A 21,096-nucleotide genomic window follows, 5' to 3' on the forward strand; every position below is an offset into this window, starting at 1 on the left:
TTGTGGAGCATGGGCTTCTCTCTAGTTGTGGCATGCGTGTTTTCTCTCTCTAGTTGAGGCGCTCAGGCTCAGTAGTTGTGGCGCACGGGCTTAATTGCCCCACAGCATGTGGGATCTTAGTTCCCCGCCCAGGGATCGAACCCACGTCCCCTGCCCTGAAAGGCGGATTCTGTACCACTGGACCACCAGGGGTGTCCTGAGTTGGGATAATTCTTTAACATGGGGAGGCAACTGTGGATTCCCCTTCTTTGAGGAGGAAAGGAGGGTGGCAGGGTTTAGAGTGTTACGGTGATGGAGAGTGACACGTGAAAGGGAAAACAGGAATATCTCGCAGGAGCTGAGAATGCTGAGTGTTTTCTATCTGAAGCGCAGTCTGCAGGCAGGCATGGGGTCCAATTAGTTGAACAGAGACCCCAGAACCCAGTCACTGAAGCTTCCACAAATTCTGCTGCTGCTGCCCTAGTTCTTACACAAGGTTACTGAATCCTGGCTACTGAATCCAATGAAAGATTGAAATAAACAATGGTGCTGGACGACTCCCATGTGACTGAGTCAAGATCCCTACTGCCTCTCCATCCCTTTCACTGAACAAAAAGAAAAGAATTTGTGGATCTAGAATCCAAGAAACAAATACTTTTGCAGTTGCTTTTCGTAGCAATCTTTGTGCTTCTGCATGGCCATGCTTCTAGTAACCTGAAAAGTATACAATCATTGAAAGATACTTATCTTAGCAAATTTTACATCAGTACAACCAACGGAGGAATATGGCTCTCTTTTTGTCACTTTTAAAAAAAAAATCCTAAATTTGGTAAATGAAAAAGCTCTCCTAACAGTTTGGAGTTAATTAAAATTTGGAGAATTCTAGACAAACTTTTTTTTTTAATATTTATTTATTTATTTATGGCTGCGTCGGGTCCTAGTTTCGGCATGTGGGATCTTTCGTTGCAGCGCACAGGCTTCTCTCTAATTGTGGGGGGCTTCTCTGTAGTTCTGGTGCACAGGCTCAGTAGTTGCAGCACAGGCTTAGTTGCCCTGCATGGGCTCCTCTCTAGCTGTGGTGCACAGGCTTAGTTGCCCTGCGGCCTGTGGGATCTTAGCTCCCCAACCAGGGATCGTACCTGCGTCCCCTGCATTGGAAGACGGATTCTTAACCACCGGGCCACCAAGTCCCCAAGAATTCTAGACAAACTTGATGATACTTTTGTCCTTGCTTCTATAGGTGAAGGAACAAATATCTGTGTTAACCAATGGCAATCTCAGGATGCCCAACGAGAGTTGAGGCATAAAAGACATCTTCAGAGTTGTCTTATTCTGAATTTGGAGACTGAATTTGGGAAAGGTAAAATCATGATGGTTGCTGGAGAAAAGATTTAAGTCATAAAGACAAGAAATATTTTCCCGGCAATAAACAATGGTTATGAGGGACTTAATTTTTTTCAAAAGTAAGGGATCTTTTCAAAAAACAAGTTGGGAACATTTCAAAAAGCATAAGAGTTAACAATATTTGGGGGACAAAAGGCAATGTCTGTGCATCTTAACATGAAGTAACAGCCACTTTACAGGGAAAAAAAGACCCAAATTTGAATTTTCCTCATTGTGTACATTATTCATGTAACAATTTGCAGTGCAGTATGTTAATATAGCTCTCTATGTGTGTATTTAGGCATACAGGGGTATATGAATATACAAATATATAATAGAGAAATAAAATTTATCATTGTATGAGATAAAACCGTGTGTGTCACATAAAATCTGCCTGCAGGCTTCTATAGCCCACTCTCAATACGGCGCACATCTTCCGGCCAAGGTTAGGATCATAATTTTTTGTATGATTTCCTGACTGTGAGCCCCAGGAGACCAGGGACTGTGTCTGTCTCATTCACTGCTGCGCTCCTAGCACAGGCACAGAGTAGACCCTCAATACTTACTAGAGAATGTGAGCCTCTAAGAGCTATAGAATGTCACAGCAATAGAAGTCAAGAGTTCTCAGGAATGCGAGCCATGCCCTGTGGCCTGGGAGGTGGCAGAAATCTCCTTGTAGAAGACTTAACTTGTTCTGGAACGATTCACTTGACCTGCACCCCTCAGATATGTCAACAGACACAAGAGGCTCCCGCCCTCAGGAAGATGTGACAAGCCTGGCTCGTTTCTTAAATTTAAAAAAAAAAAATTTTTTTTTTCTTTCTAAAACCTGGATCTTTACCAGTAGAAGCTTAACTAGGTGTTGCCTTTGGCACTTTCACCCCCAACCCCATACTGAACAACAATAAATGTTTATGCTGAGCCCCTTCTTCTTGGTGACAAATATTCCAGGTGAAGGGGTTCCATCCTCCAGACATCACAGCCATAGGGGAGACTGAAAATAAACAGGTAAACCAACAAAGCAAGTTGATGCTATGAAGGCAATAAAGAGGGCTGGGGGCGGGGCACCATCTATTGATCCTTGGGGAGGTCAGGGAGGTCTTTCTCAGGAAGGGATATTTGAGCCAAGGCCTGAAAGGAGTGAAGGAGTCGTCCGTGCATAAAGCTGCGGGCTGAGGGAACAGCACAGGCAAATTCCCTGAGGCAGGACTGTGTCTGGCAATTGGGAGAAAGGAGGCTGGTGTGGCTGGAGCTGAGAGAGAGTGGGGAAGAGGAGGGAGATGAGATGGGAAGGTGGGGCGAGTCCTGCAGGGCAGTGGGGGCCCAAAGAGCAAGGTGTGTGCGCGGGTGGATAGCAATCCAGGAGGAGGGATTCTGAGTCCTTCGATTGCACTTTGGTCAAATTCAATTCCTCTCTGAGCCAGTTTCCCCACCTGGACAGCGCGGAGTGTTTTAACTTCTCTGTCCCTTTCTCCTGCTCCCTCCCACTTCAACTTCGCAGGAGGGAGGCAGAGAATGTGTACTAGGAGAGCGTCTTCAAAGCACAAAGCGATGGCGAAGGGCCTGAGTGTTCCTCAGACGAAGCGCGTCTACTCACCACTCGCGGACCGCGGGTTCTGGCGCGCCCTAGCGGCCAAGCAACTCCTGACTGACGCCGCCAGACCCACATGTGAAACCGAGGACTCCATTTTTCATCTGGGCAACGGCCATCTTTGTAGAGACAATGGTCCAGATTGTAGTTTCTGCTCTCCTCTCCTGACTAGCTAACATATGAAGTGAGCGCAAGGGATGAGGGTTTATAAAATATTCTCTTGAAGACAAAAAGAAACGGCTAACGCCCTTGGCTTGGAGACCAAAGCAGCATCTCCTCTACCAAGATGGCGACGGAGCCGAGACGTAATCAGCACGCGCCCCCCTGGGGCCCAGCGCGCAAGCCCTGCGGTGACGTCACGGAGGTGCGACCGGGCCGGCGCCGGGGGAAGGAGGTAGGAGCGGCAGCGGCGCGGGTGGAGCCGGGGGGCGGGGTGCGGGTGGGCCCAGCGGGGCTGCTGGGCCTGGGACCACCTCCCCGGGAGGGCTGGAGATGGGGTGCTCGGAGACGGAGGCGCTTTTGACCACCGTCTCCAGGGCTCCCGCTGGGGCGATGCCCATTTCCCGGAGCGGACGATTGAGACCCAGAGGGACAGCGTCGTGCTCGAGGCCACCTATCTCCGGTCCTGCTCCTGGGCAGCTTACAGGCCTGGGGGTGACAGAGCTGGGTATGGACGTCCCTGGCCTCTTGCAATGGGATCAGGGCTGGGGAGAGGGACGACGGGCTGGGGGAGCCTAGAAGGGGTAGCGGGAGGACTTCTTGGAGGAGGCAGCGTTGAGTTTCATCTTTTATTCTCTTTCTTACTTTCACATCCAATCAACCACGAAGGTCTTGATTCTCCCCAAGTGTACCCACTGCTTAGCCAAAGCCACTCCTTAGACCCCCTGTTTGAGCTCCATGCTTCTGTCTCAATCCTCCAGTTCACCTCCTTACCAACCCCAGAGGGCTCTGACGTCCTGTGCACCTTCCCATACCCTGGAATACAAATCCCCTTCCCAGCCTGCCTCCCCCACACCCCTGGGGGCTTGGATCTCCCCACTCCCTTAATTAAGTCTTTCCTTTGATGTCTCCTCCAGGAAGCCCTTTGACACCCCCTCCCCATCCCTCCCCAGGCTGGGTCAGAAGCCCCTCTCCCGACTTCCTCAGCGTCCATATGGCCCCATTACAGCTCTGATCTGGAGTTACCACTCTTATTGTCTATCTCCCAACAAGCCTGGGAGTCCCATTCTGTCAGGAAGCCCATGAGCACTGCCTCTTTCCCCAGCATCCCACACATACTAGGTGTACAGTGCGTGTTTACTGAATGACAAAGTGTATGTGTGTGAGTGTTTATCAAACAGAGGAGAAAAGCTGTCTGTATTAGCTCTGGCTGCCATAACAAAATACCACTGACTGGGTGGCTTAAACAACAGATTTATTTGCTCACAATTGTGGAGGCTGGGAAGTCTAAGATCAGGGTGCCAGCCAGTTTGGTTCCAGATGCAGGCTTTCCTCCGGACTTGAAGATGCGCACCTTCTCACTGTGTCCTCACATGGTGGAGAGAGCAAGCTCTGGTGACTTTTTCTCTTCTTATAGGGACAGCAGCTCTACTAGATTAGGGCCCCACTCTTAAGACCTCATTTAACCTTTATCACCTCCTCACCGGCCCTGTCTCTCTTTTTTTTTTTAAAGGATAAGGTACCATTTTTTTAAATTAGTTAATTTATATTTTGGCTGCATTGGGTCTTCGTTGCTGTGCGTGAGCTTTCACTAGTTGTGGCGAGCGGGGGCTACTGTTCGTTGTGGTGTGCGGGCTTCTCATTGTGGTGGCCTCTCGTTGTGGAGCACAGGCACTAGGCGCACAGGCTTCAGTAGTTGTGGTGCGCGGGCTCAGTAGTTGTGGCTCGCGGGCTCTAGAGCACAGGCTCAGTAGCTGTGGTGCACAGGCTTAGTTGCTCTGCAGCATCTAAGAGGGATCTTCCCGGACCAGGGATCGAACCCGTGTCCCCGCATTGGCAGGCGGATTCTTAACCACTGCGCCACCAGGGAAGTCCCAGCCCTGTCTCTAAATACAGTCATATTGAGGGTTAGGGCTTCGACATATAAATTTTGGAGGGACATAAATATTCAGTCCTGGCCTGAAGAGGGGGTCAGAAAAGCCCTGTCAGGCTTTGGGATGGAATTGGGGGTCTTAAGCAACACGAGGAGGAGGAGATGCTGGGGCTGAGTCTCTGTGAGTGGGCAGGTTTTCACAGGAAGAAGGGACAGAGGAGGGTGTGTCGGGTGAAGGCATAGCAAGAGCAAAGGCTCAGAGGCTGGAGAGGGAAGTGAGTGGGAAGAGAAGTGAGAAGCTGAGTTTGGACACAACACAGAGTGTGAAGTAAATACTGAGGGAACCCTGGAAATAGATGCTTGTTCATTCATTTGCGCAAAACATTTTTTGAGCCCCTACTCTGCAGGGCACTGACTGAAGCAGTCCCAGCCCTGCCCTCATAGAGCTCCCAGCCTGGTGGGGAAGATGGACATTTGTTGAATAATCCTATAGATGAACATAGATAGCAAGCTAAACAAGTACCTCAGAGAGAAGTTTATGGTCTGAGAGTCAGGGGGTGTGTCAGGGAAGGCTTCCTGGAGGTGGCAACACCTGAGCTGAGCCCTGAAGTTTACATAGGAATTAACTGGGTAAAAAGAGGAGCAAAAGTGGTGGGCAGGGCAAGTGCAAAGGCCCTGAGGTAGGAACATGTAGGCTTGAACAGGTAGGCTTGAAAAAAGGCAAGGAGGTTGGTGTGGCTGCTGCTGAGAGAGTGAGGGGGAGATGGAGGGAGAGGTGGCATGTGGGGAGTTTCCTCACCTGACACTTAGACTGTGACCCCCACCCACTTCTTAGTGCTCTTCTGGGGAATCCAGGTGAGGTTTTCTGTTGGGTACATTGTAGATGCTCAGTAATGACTGCTTGATTCAGGGGGCCCAGGAGCAGCTGGGAGAAGTACAGGATCAGGCTGGCATATCCAGCCCTGCCATGGCAGCTCTTGCATCCTGTGCAGGGAGGGACTGGAATCAACCCTACTTCTCAGATGATGGGAGCCCCCTCCCCCATAAGCCACACAGCTAGGAGGTTGGTGGGGGGGGGTTGCCTGGTGGTCCTGAGTCAGGATGGCCCCCACATTCCTTCCCCATCATTCTCGATGCTGGGCCTACTTCTCTAAGGTTCAGCAAGGGACTGAGCTGGAGATTCTCAGTGGGGAGAGGACAACCAGGAGTGATGGACATCAGCCCATTTCCCAGATGAGGAAAACTGAGGCCTGGAGAGCTGAAGGCTTGTCCTGACCACACAGTGCTTGTGTCCTCAGTCAGCACTCTGGAGGTGGGGTGATCTTAATTTCTTGTCTTCCCTTCCTCACCTGAAAGGCAGGCTTTAGAGGTGAGACTCCAGGCTCAGCCCTGTGCAACTTAGCCAGGTACCTTGACTTCCCCACCTTCGAAAGGGAATAAGGACAGTCCCTGTGTTTAAGGCTTTGAGAACATTCAATGTAGTTGGGCCATATAAAATGCTTAGTAGGGGACTGGGTGTGGGGAGGGTGGCACCTCCCATTTGGTGTCATCATTTCCCCAGCACCCAGTATGGGACTCACACAGACCAGCTGGACAACAGCTTTACGATTGTTCTAAAATCTCCTGGCTGTGTGAGCCTGGGCTGGATCACTGGGAACAGTTCATGGCAGCTGCTTACCCAGGGCGAGGGGAATTCGGCCTCAGGGCTGTGGGGCCGGGACACTGAGGCCTCATAGCCGGCAGAGTGGGAGGGTCCACACACAGACTGGCCCGCAGGGATCTAGAGCAACATGACTTGTAAGAGCTGAAAAGTAGAAACAACCCACGTGTCCATCATGGACAGATGGATAAACAAAATGTGGCCCATCCGTACAATGGAATATTAGTCAGACATAAAAAGGAATGAAGCTCTGACAGATGTTCAAACATGGATGAACCTCGAAAACATGATGCTGAGCGAAAGAAGTCCAGAATAGGGAAATCAACAGAGACAGAAATTAGATGAGTGGTTGCTGGGGGAGGGAGGTGGGGGAGGGACTGCTCATGGGGACGGGTCTCCTCTGGGGGTGATGGAAATGTTCTGGAGCTAGACAGAGGGGACGGTTGCACAACACTGTGAATGTGCTAAATACCACTGAACTGTGCACTTTAAGATGGTTCATTTTGTATTATGTAAAATTCACCTCAGTAGATTTTTTTTTTTAAAGAGAGATTAATAAATAAAGCCCTTGTTTTATAGACAGAGCTACTGAGGCCCCAAGGGGGGCGTGAGTCTGGGGCTGCCAAGGGTGGATGCCCCAGAGTCACTGGCCCCTGCCCTCCACTCACAGCGTTCTGAGGGATGCCCAAGAAGTTCCAGGGCGAGAACACTAAATCGGCAGCGGCCCGGGCACGGAGGGCTGAGGCCAAGGCAGCAGCTGATGCCAAGAAGCAGAAGGAGTTGGAGGATGCCTACTGGAAGGATGAGGACAAACACGTCATGAGGAAGGAGCAGCGCAAGGTGGGTGGGCCCTGGGCTCCCACGCCCCACCCATGGGCAAGGTGGGCGGTCAACACAGTAGAAGGCGGTGAGAGGCCCCTGGGTCTTTGGCCTGAAGGGTGAGGAGTCATTGGACATGGAGCAAGGGCAAGAAGGGAGACAGAAACAGAGGCAAAGTCTCGTGCAAAAGCCCTGGGGTGGCCAGGACTTGGCACGTTTAGGAAATGGCAAGCCCTCCACGAGCTTGTCTCTCTCCTTCGTGTGATGCCAGGGCTGGTCTAGACTGGCACAACCTCACTCTGGAGCGATTCCGCACCCAGGGGACACTTGGCAACATCTGGAGACATTTTTGGTTGTCACAACTGGCAGCTGGAGGGTGCTACTGGCATCTGGTGGGCAGAGGCCCAGGATACTGCTCAACACCTGGCAGCGCACAGGATGGCCCCACAGCAGAGTGAGCCAGCCTGACGTCAGCAGTGCCGAGGCTGACACATGCTGATAGATCCTGTTTCAGACCTGCTGACCTGGGGCCTGGAGGCATTTCCAGGTGTTTATAAGAACACAAAAGAGGGCCAGGATGGTTGGCCGTCTCCTGCGGGGCCCGCAGTGCCACACACACAGTGAGTGGGTGCTTAATTGGTGTCTGGAGTGGTTCAGGGCTGATGCTGACCCTCTTGGCCCAGTAGGTGGCACCAGAAACCATTCTTAGCCTCTTCTAGTCCCCTGGGCTGGTGATAGGCTCCAGCTGGGACTGTTAAAGGTTCTGGAATAGCAGTGGTGACACACCGTCCCTGCATGCCCAGTTCAGGGGGCGCCTGGGCACTTTTGTGAGTTTTTCCCATTGTCTTTCTGTGCAGGACTGGATCCTGCCTTGTTTTTAGTCGGAATTGAATATCACTGGTTCCCTCCCCTCAGCGCCCTCAATGTTGCACTGGGTCCATGGAGGTCTTTAAATTTCCTTTTTGACTGTCAACATTTTGACAATATAGGAAAGTTGAAAACCCAAAAGGAAAACTAATGTCTGCCAAGGATCCATTATCTAGACAGAAAAGCCAGAGACCTTTCCACAGTCCGGGAGTGGCAGCAGCCCAGCCCAGGGCCCCAGGAGCCCTCCCCAGGCCTGCATCTTGGGCCTTGGTGTCATCCCCATCCTCTAAATGAGGAAACTGAGGCACAGACAAGACAGGAAGTCCAGGTCACAGGGCTGTGAGGAGGGGCTGGAGCTGGGCTGGAGCCGGGCTGGAGCCAGGCTGTCTGGTTTGTGATGAGGTTTGACTAATAGCCTTGCAAGCGTCCATGCCCCAGGGGTGTGGCCCGGGGAGCATTTGCCTGTCCACTCCCCTGTGTAGCACACACCTGGAAGAACGCACAGGGCAGAGGTCCGACAGGCAATAGGGGCCAGACAGGCTCTCAAAGCTACTCGACCCTGTCGCTGTAGCACAAAGCCACCATATGCAAATAGGCTAAAACTTTACCAAAACAGGTGGAGGGCCAGAGTTTGCCAACCCCTGCTCTCTAGAACATTCCCAGCCCCCATGCCCCTCCCAGGCAGTCCCCCTGCCTGAGTGTTTTCCTTTTTTTTTTTTCGGCTGTGCTGCAGGGATTGAACCTGGGCCACAGCAGTGAAAGCGCCAAATCCTAACCACTAGACCACCAGGGACCCCCCCCCCCCCGAGTGTCTTACCTGGAGCTGTTGATGGTTCTCCCTCCCCATGGGGTGGTTTTCTGGGTTTTGTTTATCCCTCTTCCTGCTGATGGGTGAGGGGGGCCCACAGTCTACACAGCACACCCGGTCCCTCTTTCTTTCCTTACGTGACAGCTGCTTTAAAAAGATACTGTTTTTATGAAAAAGAAACAAATCCACGTTTGTTCCAAAACACTAAAAGAAAACGAGCATCTCCCGCCCATGTGACACCAAAGGCTCTTCTCACCCAATGCCATACCCTAAAGGCCATGCCCTCCGTTAAATGGGGTCACACAGCCAGATTTCTGCCAGCCGCCAGCCATCAGCCTTGGGCTGGGCCGTAATTCATCGGCCCGCCCAGAGGTTGGCATTTCGTTTCCATTTGTTCCATATTAAGCAACTCGGCAATGAGCACCTGACTCTCTGGGTTCCATCTCAGTTACTTATGAGGCTCATTCTTGATGGCTGCAGAATATTCTGCCGCAGCCTCATCCTTCACCCATCACCAGATGCTGCCAATTGCTAACTGGCCTTTATAAAAAACTGCGAGCGTCTTTTTCAAAAAAGTCTGCCGAACGTCAAAGTATAACCGCTCATGTTCCCGCCTCAGTCCCATGTCCCTAGAGACTAATGGCCCCATTCTGCATGTCCTTCCTGAGATTGGAGCCTTCTGGAATTCATTCACTCATTCATCCAGCACACTACTTAAGCACCTACTGTGTGCTGGGCCAGGGCCTGCCTCCTGCCTCAGGGACTAATCAGATAACCGGAAGACTAGAAAACAGGGCTTTGTGGAACACAGGAAAGAGCCATGTGGTAGAGCAGAAGGACAGAGAGCCAGGAGCTCAGGATGAGCCAGAGTTAATCAGGAAAGGAAGCTGGCAGTGGTGCTCCAGCAGGGCAGAACAGCTAGTGCAAAGGCCCTGAGGCAAGGCCGTGCTGTGGACAGGGTGAATGTGGGCTGTACACGCACTATGCAGTGGTCGGGGAGCCTCAGGAGGACATTACCCCTGACCGATGGGGAAACTGAGACTCAGAGCACGATGGCCCTACCCCAGGTGTCTGACCACAGACATGGGATCCTCGCAGCTGTGCCCAAACAGCCTTGATCTTTAACCACCACCCTCCCCGTCCCCCCAACCCCCCCCCGGCTTTTTTCCTATCAGGCAGGCAGGTTGGAGGTCAGAGGCCCAGTACGTGTCCTCAGGAACCTCTTTTTCTGGGGCAGTTAGCCCTGTCATGGGGGACACTGCAGCTGTAGGGACTGTCCCTGAGGCCTGGCGGACAGATGGCAGAGTTGCAGGCAGTGAGTGGGCAGGTGGGAGTGCCTGCAGTGCAGGGCCCTTTGGGAGTGCTGGGCGGGAGGCGGCAGAATATTCCAAGCCTACGGCCACACAGCCACACTGCACTACAAAGGAACCAGAACCTCGCTCTGTCCCTGTAGTAGTGGAGGGGCAGCGACCAAGGACAAGTCCTACAGGCCACATGTCCCCTCGACCAGCTGGCATCCAGGCCTCCCTGGGGAGTCAAGGTGGGATCAGTCCCAGCCCCTGTGACGCTCAGCTGGGAACACTTCGATGGTGCCTCCCAAGGGCTCCTGGCTATAAAGCCAGAAGCGCTGTCCCAGCTGGCAAATGGGTCCAGACCCCAGTGGCTCCTGTCACCTTTGGAATCCAGTACAAACCCCTCCCCATGCCCTTGAGGCTCCCCATGGTACCACCTCTGCCCTCCCCACGTCTTCGTCCTCCACACTTCCCCTCCTCCCTCCAGCCACACCAGCCTCTGTGCTGTTCCTCTGTCATGCTAGGTGGTTCCTGCCTCAGGACCTTTGCACCCACCATTCCCACCACTAAGGACTCTCCTCTTCCCCAGCTCTTTTCCTGGCTGGCTCCTCCTCCAGCCCAGGTGTCACTTTTTCTTCAGGAGCCACCCACCCACTGCCTTGGCCAAGGTTCCCTGTTGTTCCCTAGTCATATAGGATGGGAGCCCCCAGGTAGGCTCATCGTGCTCCCATCCGTGTCCCCTACGCCCATCATGGGGTCTAGCACACAGCAAGGCCTCCATCCACACTGGTTGAGATGGAAACTGGACCCCATGGGACGGGGTCCACTCCTGACTCCCAATCCCCCAGGAGGAGAAGGAGAAGCGGCGCCTGGAGCAGCTGGAGCGCAAGAAGGAGGCACAGCGGCTGCTGGAGGAGGAGGACTCAAGGCTTAAGGGCATCAAGGCCCCGCGAGTGGCCACCTCCAGCAAGGTCACCCGCGCCCAGATTGAGGAGACGCTCCGCCGAGACTATCAGCACAAGGAAGCCCCGGACCCAGGTGAGGGCCTCGGCCCACTCTGGAGCTGCCCTTTTACCTGATAAACAGTAGGCAGTGGGCCTACCCCCTGGACTGAGTCCAGACCCCACTCCCCACCTCCAGAGAAGCTGCCTGGGCTCTGCAAGGTGAAGGGTGGGTGGGCGGTGTCTCGGCAGGCCTGGCTCTGAGCACGGACGCCATAGGCACACAGGTGTGTAATTACTCTGCACCTGACCCTGGCCTGTGCTCCCCGGGGTCCCCACAGCTGATGTGGTGCCCCGAGGTGAGGAGACAGCAGCCACGTATGAGGTGCCTCCTGAGTGGTGGGCTGCCGGGAAGTTAGTTTGGGGACTGGGCGGGCAAGACTGGCCCATCCCGAAGGTAGGACTGGGCGGGGAGCTCAAGTTGCGTTTCCATTCTCCCGCATCCTTCTCTGCCTGCCTGCCTCCCTCCCTTTCTCCCCTACTTCTTCCCCTATGGTGTCTCTCATCTCCATGGAACTCTGCGTCTCTGCTTATTTCTCTCTGTTTCTGGTATGTCTCTGTCCCCCGGTCGCTACCGCCCCCAGCCGAGAAAGCCAAGAGCCACTTGGAAGTGCCGTTGGAGGAGAATGTGAACCGCCGCTTGCTGGAGGAGGGCAGCGTGGAGGCGCGCACCATCGAGGATGCCATCGCAGTGCTCAGGTACGGGGCAGGGCCTAGGTCTTTGGGGTGGGGCTTGGGGCCCAGAGGGGAGCTTGAGACTCTGGGGGCGGGGCGGGCCACGCCCCAGCCCCCCTTGACGCCTGCGCCTTTACCAGCGTGGCGGAGGAGGCGGCAGACAGACACCCTGAGCGCAGAATGCGGGCGGCATTCACTGCCTTCGAGGAGGCGCAGCTACCGCGGCTCAAGCAAGAAAACCCCAACATGCGGCTGTCACAGCTGAAGCAGATGCTCAAGAAGGAGTGGCTGCGTTCGCCGGACAACCCCATGAATCAGCGCGCCGTGCCCTTCAATACCCCCAAGTGAGCCTGGAACTGCGGGAGACGCCCCGTGGCGGCCAGGGTCACGACCCCACACGCCCTTCCGCTGGGTCAGCTCCGAGGGTTACAGAGATGTCTGGGGGCCACAGCGCGTGTCCTGGGGGCCAGGAGGCATCACTGGCCACACCTTCCGCCCGAGGGTCCCTGCTCCAGTGACACCCCTCGCCCTTCCCGCACGCGCCAGTGCCCTGGGGCTGAGTGCCCAATAAAGGCAGTCAGTGAGGCAGAGTGTGCACCTGAAGTCTACGTGACTGGGTGGGTGGTGGGAAAGAAGGGCTGGAATGAGGTGGAATGCACAGGCCACGGCCAGAGAAGACAGGGGCCCCCAACCGCGCTCCTGTCCTAGCAGGCTAGCTGAGAGCTGTGCTCGGCTCCTGGCTGCGCCAGTTATTCAGTGAGAGATCTGTACCATCATCCCCTGGAAGCCTTGCTAGGGGTAGCACAGAGAGGTTAAGGCACTGGCTCCAGGTCACACAGCACTTCAGAGGCGGAACCAGAGGAGAGCTGGAGGCGAGTTGTTGGCACCCTGAGATTCTGGTTCAGAGTCAGCAGCCAGGTCACATACTGTGCTTGGGGTCAGGAGATGCAGGCTGTTCTGCTGTTATTCCAACACGGGAGGCATTTGGAATAACAGGGCAGGCTTCCTGATGGAGGATTTCTTTAGAGCAGGCCTTAGTGGAAGATGAGTCAGTTTCCGTCGCAGAGGCAGGGCACTGGGCAGGCAAGGGCCTGGAGGCTGGAGTGGGCAGGTGGATCCGGGTAGAAAGGAGTATCCCATCGGAGGCCGAATATCTGGGAAGGGCTGGGTGAGAGCTCAACTTAGTTCTGGCTTCCTACAGCTTAGTTGGCCTCAGGGAGTCAGTAGGGAGGAAGGGTAGCTGGGAGATGGGCCCAAGTGTCTGGGGCGGGGTCCACGCATTTACCAGGTCACCGCTATGGGCTCCCATCCAAGTGACACCCTCCCTGCACTCACAAGCCTGCCCCTGCACCTCTGGCCCCTATCCCCCTCACTCTCCACCAGCCCCCCAGCTCTGTCCCCACTATCTCCTTGTTCCCAACTTCTCCAACACAGCAGACTTGTTCCCTCTCAGGCCTATGCCAAGAACTCTATTCTCCCAGGTGTCAAGTCTCGGATGCAGATCCTCACAGATGTCCCCAACTCTGTGGGATCACGGCTGAGCCTAAGGGAGCCAGGCTCTGCCCAGAAGTAGGGAGGTAAAAGTCTTCATGGAGGGAGGGCCTTGAAGGATGGGAGTTTTCCACACAGACAAGGGACAGAAAAGGCTGAAGGAACCACACATGCAAAGGCCAGGAGGTCACAACTCCTGTTCAAGGGTGGGCGGGGGGACGTGCCATTAATAATTGGGTACAGCTGAAGTGCAGTATGGCAGGTACCTGAAACAATGGTAGCTGACATAAAAACTAACCAACATATATATATATATATATATATTTTTTTTTTTTTTTTTTTTTTGCGGTACGTGGGCCCCTCACTGTCGTGGCCTCTACCGCTGTGGAGCACAGGCTCCGGACACGCAGGCTTCGCGGCCATGGCTCACAGGCCCAGCCGCTCCGCGGCATGTGGGATCTTCCTACACCGGGGCACGAACCCACGTCCCCTGCATCAGCAGGCGGACTCTCAACCACTGCGCCACCAGGGAAGCCCGAACCAACATATATTGAGCGCTGGCTTAGTTTGGGGATTTCCCCAGGAACCAACTCTGAGACAAGGACTAGGGGGCATGTGAGGGATCTAGGATGGACCCCAGGAAGACCCCGTGGAGGTTGAGGGAAGTGAGACAGACAGAAGGAGCCCTACAGGGGGTGCCAACGAGCTGAATCCTCCCCAGAGAGGACTGTGAGAAGAATCCACTGTGAGATGCTGTGAGAAGCATCCACTGGATGCTGGGCCCTGGCCTAGCACATGGTAATGTCATTTAACGGAGCCCCGGGGACAGCCCTGTGTTATATTGATCTTCTTTCTAGATGGGAAAACTAAGTCATCTGCCTGTGTCACATAGCCAGGAAGCACCCAGGCTGTTGGTGAGCCAGCGGGGTGGAGGTGGGGCCCGGAATTGGGGCTTGAGGTGTCAGCCGAATAACGGGTGGAGGAGCCCAGATGGCTCCCCACAAGTGGAGCCATTTGAGCTCCCCCTCTTACCTCCGGGGGCCTTAGGCCAGGGCCTTAATGGGTCTGAGTCTGTTTCTGCCTATATAAAACAGGACTGAAATAGTATCTAATCCTAGGCCATCTCGAGAATCAACGAGATGGTACCTAGGAAGGGCAGATACTGAAGAAGAGCTTGGCAAAGGAACCTCCTGCATGGCCACGTTGGGGTATTTGTGGCCGGCGATTAGGGAAGATCGGGGACCAATGGTGATGAACTGGAGGGAAGAAGCCAGCGGAGCGTGCACGGCCTTGGACACCACGCTGAAGAATGGGGCGATGAATGGGACTTCGCCCCAGGGCGACGGGGAGCCATGGCAGGTGTGTGAGCAGAGAGTAAGTAGGAAGAGCACCGGAGCTGCGCGTGGCAAGCTCTGCTGGGGACTTGTAGGGGGACGGCTGGTAGGCCAGAGAATGAAGGTAAAACTTAGGACAGCTGCTGAGAGGGCCGCCTTCATTCCTCACACATAAAGACGACGGTAATAACGACTGTTCTGTTTCAAAGAAAATCCTCTTCTGTCGCTTTCTGGCCTCATCCCCGCGGAATCCCAGGCTCGCGCATGCGTGCAGGCAGCAGGGAATCCCCGGCTTCGCCGCAGTGCGCGGGAGGGGGCGTGAGACGGGAGTTCCGTGCGCTCCCAGCCCTCCCCGCGCGCGTTGCCTTGACGACCAGGCGGTGCCACGGGGACGCCGGACACTCACTGCGCCTGCGCGGGGGTTGTCTCAAAGGCGCCAGGGCTTTCCCGTCGTGCGCGAGTCGGGGCGGGAAAGCCGCGCCCGGCACGCATGCGTGGACCCTCGCCCGACCCCCGCCCTGTGGGCCAGGGAATCCTCACCTGCCGCAGTGCGCTCTGGGGGCGGGGCGGGGAAACTGGATCAAACTGGAGTGGGTTTCGCTGAGACTTGGGTTGGGGAGGGAGCGAGCGCGGGGTCTTCCCCAGGTTCCCGCTCCGGCCCTCGCCGTCGCCTTGGCAACCGGGCGCGCCCGCCGCAGTGCGGGGGCGGCGGCAGCCTCGGGGAAGCCGGGCGGCTCTGCGCCTGCGTGGGGCTCCGCGCCTGCGGCTGGGGTTTCCCTTCGTGCGCCTGAGGGATCGATGGTGGGGGCGGTGTGTGGGGAGGACTGGAGAAGGTGGGCGCTAGGGAAGGGGGTGAGCGTGGAGGGAGGGGCTGTGGGATAGGGGAGGATTGTGGTGGAAAGAGGAGGCGGAGTGGGTGCCCAAGAAGGTAGGGGGAAACGGGAAAGGGTGGGGGTGGTGGGGAGAGGGGTACCGGAGGAGATCGGAGGAGGGGGTGATGAGGGAGAGAGTAGAGGGAGGGGGACAATAGAGGAAAAGGAAGGAACGGAGGAGGAAGTTGGGGAGCAGTTAAAGGACACGGACAGTATGAGGGAAACAAAGAGAAGCTTATTGAAGGGAACACGGTGGGGTGTAGAGGTGACTGGGGGAGAGGACGGACACCTTCAGGACAAAGCAAACCCCAGGTTTGCTGAGCCAGGAAATCCAAGTCTAAGATTTCCAGATTTAGAAAAAAAAAAAAGGTACAGGACACACCAGTTAAACTTGACTTTCAGTTAAGCAATGAATAATTTTTAAGTATGTCTCATTCCGTGCACTGTTTTTACTGGCAGCCCTAATCTTGGTCGGACCACTTCCCTCTCCTCACTGCCCTCCCCCGCCCCCCCCCCAGCCTGTCCCTTGAGGCTTTTTGAAAGCCACTGGGACCTGTCAGATGATGCCTTTGTCCCTCACCTCCCTGGTGCCCCACAGCCCTGCATACTGGTGCCCTCCCATGCCATCTCCCATCCTCCTGGCTTCGAACACCACCTTGAGGTGGAGTCCTGGCCAGGCAGTGAAATGCTCAAAGGCACGTCTCCCACAGCACCTTCAGGTCCTCCTGCGGGCACTAGTGCTCTCTCTCTCTCTCTCTCCCCCCCCCGCCCCCCATAGCCCCTCCAAACCCTCTGCCTTGGGGCCTGGCCCTGCTGAGGTGACATAATGTCCCCGCCCATGCCAGCTGCCATCACCGCCTTCTCCCTGAACTTCCTGGGCTCCTTACTCTCAGCCTGTGACCCAAGAAGCTCCTACTCCAGACTCCCCCTCAATCTCTGGGCACATAAGCATATAGTAGATACTCGGAAAAACATTGGAGGGTAATTTTATAGAGGCAAGTACTGGGGGGAGTACTTGATTTTTCAACACAGACAGCTGCATTTTCCATCCCTTAGGGCCACACACCCTCTCCGAGCTTTTGTACCCTCCAGCAGCAAAGCAATTTTCCTTTTATCCTCCCCTTTGGTTTCAAAAAGTATAAGACCATAAAACATTATGGGAAAGCTAATAACGGGGAAAGGTCAGCCCCTGAGAGCCCCTGGAGCTGGGCTGCCCCTCACTGCCTCCCCCTCTCCCCACTTCTCATCTTTGCTCTTCATATTTATTTCCCACCGCACCTCCCGCCTGGCTTCTGCTTAACAGGCCAGAAACTCGGCCCCATGGATCATTTTTCCCAGGGGCATGTTATTCTGGTAATGGGCTAAGCAGTCCTCAGATGGGGAACATTTGAGCCCCTGATTGTGCTTTTAGTTTCAATGTCCTAGGCGGTGCCCCTGCAGAATCAGGCCCTGCATCTTTTGTGCCATGTCCTAGGGGTGCTTTCTGGGGCAGCTCACTGGACAGAGGGTGATGCCATCCCTTTATTTGAAGCTGGGTAGCTCCTGGGGTGGTGCTGGATCAGAGTTGGCCCCCTCCTCTCATCAGCCAGGCCCAAGTTGCACCGGGGGCCCCCATTCCCCTGGGGGAAACAGAAGGTGAATAAGTGAACAGACCCGCTCCCACCGGGAATGAGGACAGTAACCTAGGATGATGTTGCCAGATAAGGAACGACTCTAGGCAGGAGGTGACATTGGACCGGGCTTCTGAAAGACAATAAGAGGTGAGGAGAGCCAGGAAAGGGTGATCCTGGAAGAAGGAACAGCAGATGCAAACGCCCCCGAGGCTGGACAGGGTGACAGCTGAAAGGCTGGGGTAAAGGGCCCCCACGTGGGGGCCGGACCACGTGGCCTTTTCAGGAGCGGGCTGAGTCAGGATCCTCCTCTTGGTTCAAGCAGGAGATTGCCTGTAACGTGGGGCAGGACATGACCAGTCAGTCACATGGGTGAGGATGGAATTCTGTGGCTGCATCACAGAGAAGGGACTGTGGGGAGACACTGGGGACACATGAGCTGCGGGACTGGGAGGGGACGTTCTGGGGGACCCACGGGGCAATTGTGGGTGTTCAAGGGCGGGGGACACCCCAAATGATGCGTGCCCTGCCACCACTGGCTCGCGACTCTCCCTCACACGGGCCTCAGCATCCCACCAAGGGCTGGAAGCCACCCCCAGGGAGGTGTTGGGTGAGGCCCCTCCTCTGTCGAGTCCCCGCTGTTCCCGCAGCCCTCCCCCTCTCTGCCTCCACAATGCAGACCCCAGAGGGCCCCTGCCGCTTTGTTCTCTTTCCCTCCACACATGGTCACGGTCACGCTGGCGGCTCCCTCTGAGCGCGGCTTACACACATAATGGGAGGGGGGAGAAAGCGTTCCCAGTCGCCCCCGCATCCGCCCCGCGGTCCGCCTCCCCCAGCCCAGCCCGCACCGCGGAATCCCCGCCTCAGGACCCCGCCCGGGAGAGCATTACCTTTCACGAGATGCTAGGGGTGGGGAAGGGGGAGGGCTATTTTTAGAATGAATGGAAGAAAAGAGGGGAAAACAACAACAACAAAAAAAAGGATGGAGGCTTGTAGAAGCCTTCTGGCTCCCAAGAGGAAAGCCCCCTCACCCCAGGCCAAGGCAGAAGGGGGTGGGGGCTGTTTCAGAGACGGGGCGGGCGGAGCAACGGGGGCAGAAGGCGAAGAGGGAGAAGACAGTGGTCTGAGAGGGCGCCGCGCTTCCTCGAGGTAAGGGGGAGAGCTGGAGGAGACCAGGAAGACGTAGCCGGCAGCCCTACAGACTCCCGAGAGCTGTAGGGACCCCAGAGGTGGGCGCTGTCCAATCCAGAGACTCCGAGAAATAGACTCGGAGAGGGGCCTGGGCAGAGCCAAGGTCACTGGAGGGCTGAGCCCTAGACTCAGTGTCCCATCCCCTAGTGACCCAGACCTCGGGAGCCGCATTGTTCTAATTTGGCAGAGTGACCTTCACAAACCCTGCCATCCAGGCCTCTGCGGTTCATGTTCGGTGGGGTCCCGGAATCGTGCGGGAAGAGGGCGAATATCAGGATATCACTATGCAACAATAACACGGAGAAGTTTTCTGTGGTTTGTTTTCTGACCACCCCGGGTCCCTCCTCCCTCACTGGGACCTTCCAGTCCGGGCAATATCACCAGCTGCTCGAAACCCCCGGGTTCCCCCTGTAACTCCAGGCCCACTCAGGGTATGTGTGTGGGGGGAGGTTAATTGCCTTCTTCTGTCTCCCTGGCCTCTGCTCCTTCCCCGGACCCCGGGAGAGGCCCCCAGAGTGAGGGGGCAGCCGTATTCTGTGCTGCTGGGTCTCTGGGCCTTGGCCAGAGGCTCCCCCAGTCTGGGTCTCAGTTTCCCCATCTATGAAATGAGCGCCGCGGGGTAGCGGCGGCAGAGGGTCCTCCCGGCTCTTTGAGCATCCTAGGAGATTTGCTGGCACGCCCCTGCGAGGAGGGGGCTTGCGCGAGACCAGAACGGGGATTCCCGTCCCCCACTTCTAGAGCAGCGTGGCGGGGGAGGGGGTCGCGCGGTGGCAGCCTCCGGCTGCCTCTCCCTCTGCGCGGTCGGCGCCCCCTCCCCGGGCGGCAGGGCGGGGCCCAGAACGGCGGGGAGGGGGTCAGCTCTGCGGCGGCGCGCGCACACCCTCCCGGCTCACACGCCCTTGCCCGGCGGTGCACTTGTCTTCGCGCTCGGGCCAGGCGCGGGGGCTCCAGCTGCTGCGGCCGACTCCGGCCGGTGAGTAGGCAGTAGGGGGGTGGGTTTACAGGGTGGAGGTCTCAGCGGCGCTCCCCTTCTCCTCGGTGGGAGTATAGGTCTGGGTTTGCCCGAGTCGGGGAATTCAAAGGGGGAGCTGCGGGAGGGAAGGAAACCCCTTCCATTCTCCCCCAACACCAAGCCCCGAGTCAGCTCCAGGGCCCCCAACCCCTGGAGAAGGGGGCTCTGGCTCCCGGAATTTGGGATGCGGAGACATCCTCCCACGGAGGAGAGGGTGGAGACATGGGCACCCTCCCGCGCCGCCCTCCGTGTGTGTGTGTGTGGTGGGGGGAGGACTGGTCCCACTGCCCCTCCCCATTACCTCCCCCTCCCCGCCAGGCCTTTCTCTCCCAGTGTGTGGCAGGGATTCCCCCGGCCGGCCTTGCTGCAGAGTGGAAGGGAACCCCCTCCTGCCAGCCTACTGTGCGTTTGAGCGCCTGCCCTTTGGAGCTCACGCTCTTCTCTCTTCCCTAAGCTTCTTCTCCTACCCCCACCCCCATTGACAGGGAGAGAGGCCCAGGGAGGGTTAGCACTTAGCCAAGGTCATGCAGCTGGGCAGGAGCAGAGCCGGGTTTGTGGCTCACTAACCTCAGAACCCAGCGGATGGTGTCAGCTCTAGGGTCCTCCGCTCCCTGCATTTAACCACAGGTGTGAGGGCCCTGTCTGGGGACCCTGGAACTGGAGGAGGGTTTCTCTCACTCTCCCCAAGTCTCTCCGCCCTGCTAGAGGCCCAGACAGGAGTGAATGGGGAAGCCCCACCACCACCACCTGGCTCCCTCCTTTTGGCTCCGAGGTCCCTCGTGCCCCCTAGCCCCTCTCCCCAAGCCAGCCCAAGACCTTGAAGGAAATCCCTGGGACGTGGGGGGGATTCCAGATGGGCAGGCCGAGCATCGTGAGCCCGTAGAATAATGTCCAGTCTGATTCACCCATCTGCTGGTTGACCTTCTACCATCCCCCTGCCCTACCAGGGCCAGAGTCAACTCCAAAGTCCCCCTGGCTAGAACAGGCAGCCCCTGAGCCATGCAGGCGGCCATTGGCTCCCACCCCAGACGCTGGCAAAAGAAAGGACAGCTGTGATGTTCACAGCCAGCTGAGTTTTCCCTTCAGTCCCATTCTGGGGTCTCCCCCACCCCTCTGCACCATGGGGCTGCCCTGTGTCCCCTTCTGCCCTCTCCTCCAGGGCAAGACGGGCACTGTGGTCATATGGGGATTCTGGAGACAGCCCTGTATAGACAGCGAATACTGTGAGGGAGCTACAGTTCCCAGGGCAGCTGCAGAAAGGGGAGGACTTAGGGGCGGCCAAGAATAGAGCCAGGCAAGCCAGAGGTTCCTGACTCCTTTATCCTCACACCAGCCCCTCTTAGCCTCACCCACCCAGCTCTCCCTGTGGTGAAGGAATTGGTGGGGGCGAGGGGGGGAGAGGAAGAAGACAGGGAGCTGCATGAGGAAAGGCAGATAGAGCGTTCAGTGTCAGGGGAAGGAGGGGGGCCTCCAGGGAGG

General features: G+C 56.3%; 2 protein-coding genes across 5 annotated transcripts in view; both read left to right on the forward strand.

Annotated features, from left to right (window-relative positions):
• Positions 1-3,298: 3,298 nt before the first annotated feature.
• Positions 3,299-12,697, forward strand: CCDC124 (coiled-coil domain containing 124). 3 transcript variants are annotated; one of them, XM_067733198.1, is made up of 5 exons: positions 3,299-3,347; positions 7,316-7,485; positions 11,280-11,469; positions 12,017-12,131; positions 12,248-12,697. In XM_067733198.1, the coding sequence occupies exons 2-5, from the start codon at positions 7,327-7,329 to the stop codon at positions 12,453-12,455; spliced, it is 672 nt and encodes a 223-aa protein (XP_067589299.1). In that variant the 5' UTR covers positions 3,299-3,347; positions 7,316-7,326; the 3' UTR covers positions 12,456-12,697. The 3 variants fall into 3 exon arrangements, with proteins under 3 accessions (XP_067589299.1, XP_067589300.1, XP_067589301.1); XM_067733199.1 differs by lacking the exon at positions 3,299-3,347 and adding an exon at positions 3,384-3,620; XM_067733200.1 differs by lacking the exon at positions 3,299-3,347 and adding an exon at positions 6,143-6,297.
• Positions 12,698-15,842: 3,145 nt separating this feature from the next.
• The window catches only part of KCNN1 (potassium calcium-activated channel subfamily N member 1), a 35,820-nt gene continuing 30,566 nt past the window's right edge, over positions 15,843-21,096 (forward strand). The window contains exon 1 of one of the 2 annotated variants that reach the window (XM_067733203.1): positions 15,843-15,860. The gene's annotated coding sequence lies outside the window, so the exon portion shown is untranslated. Of the gene's footprint in view, positions 15,861-19,455; positions 19,579-21,096 lie in introns of those variants that run through there. The other variant, XM_067733202.1, reaches the window with a different exon arrangement.

The sequence above is a fragment of the Pseudorca crassidens genome, chromosome 3 (assembly GCF_039906515.1).
Source record: "Pseudorca crassidens isolate mPseCra1 chromosome 3, mPseCra1.hap1, whole genome shotgun sequence".
NCBI lineage: Eukaryota > Metazoa > Chordata > Mammalia > Artiodactyla > Delphinidae > Pseudorca > Pseudorca crassidens.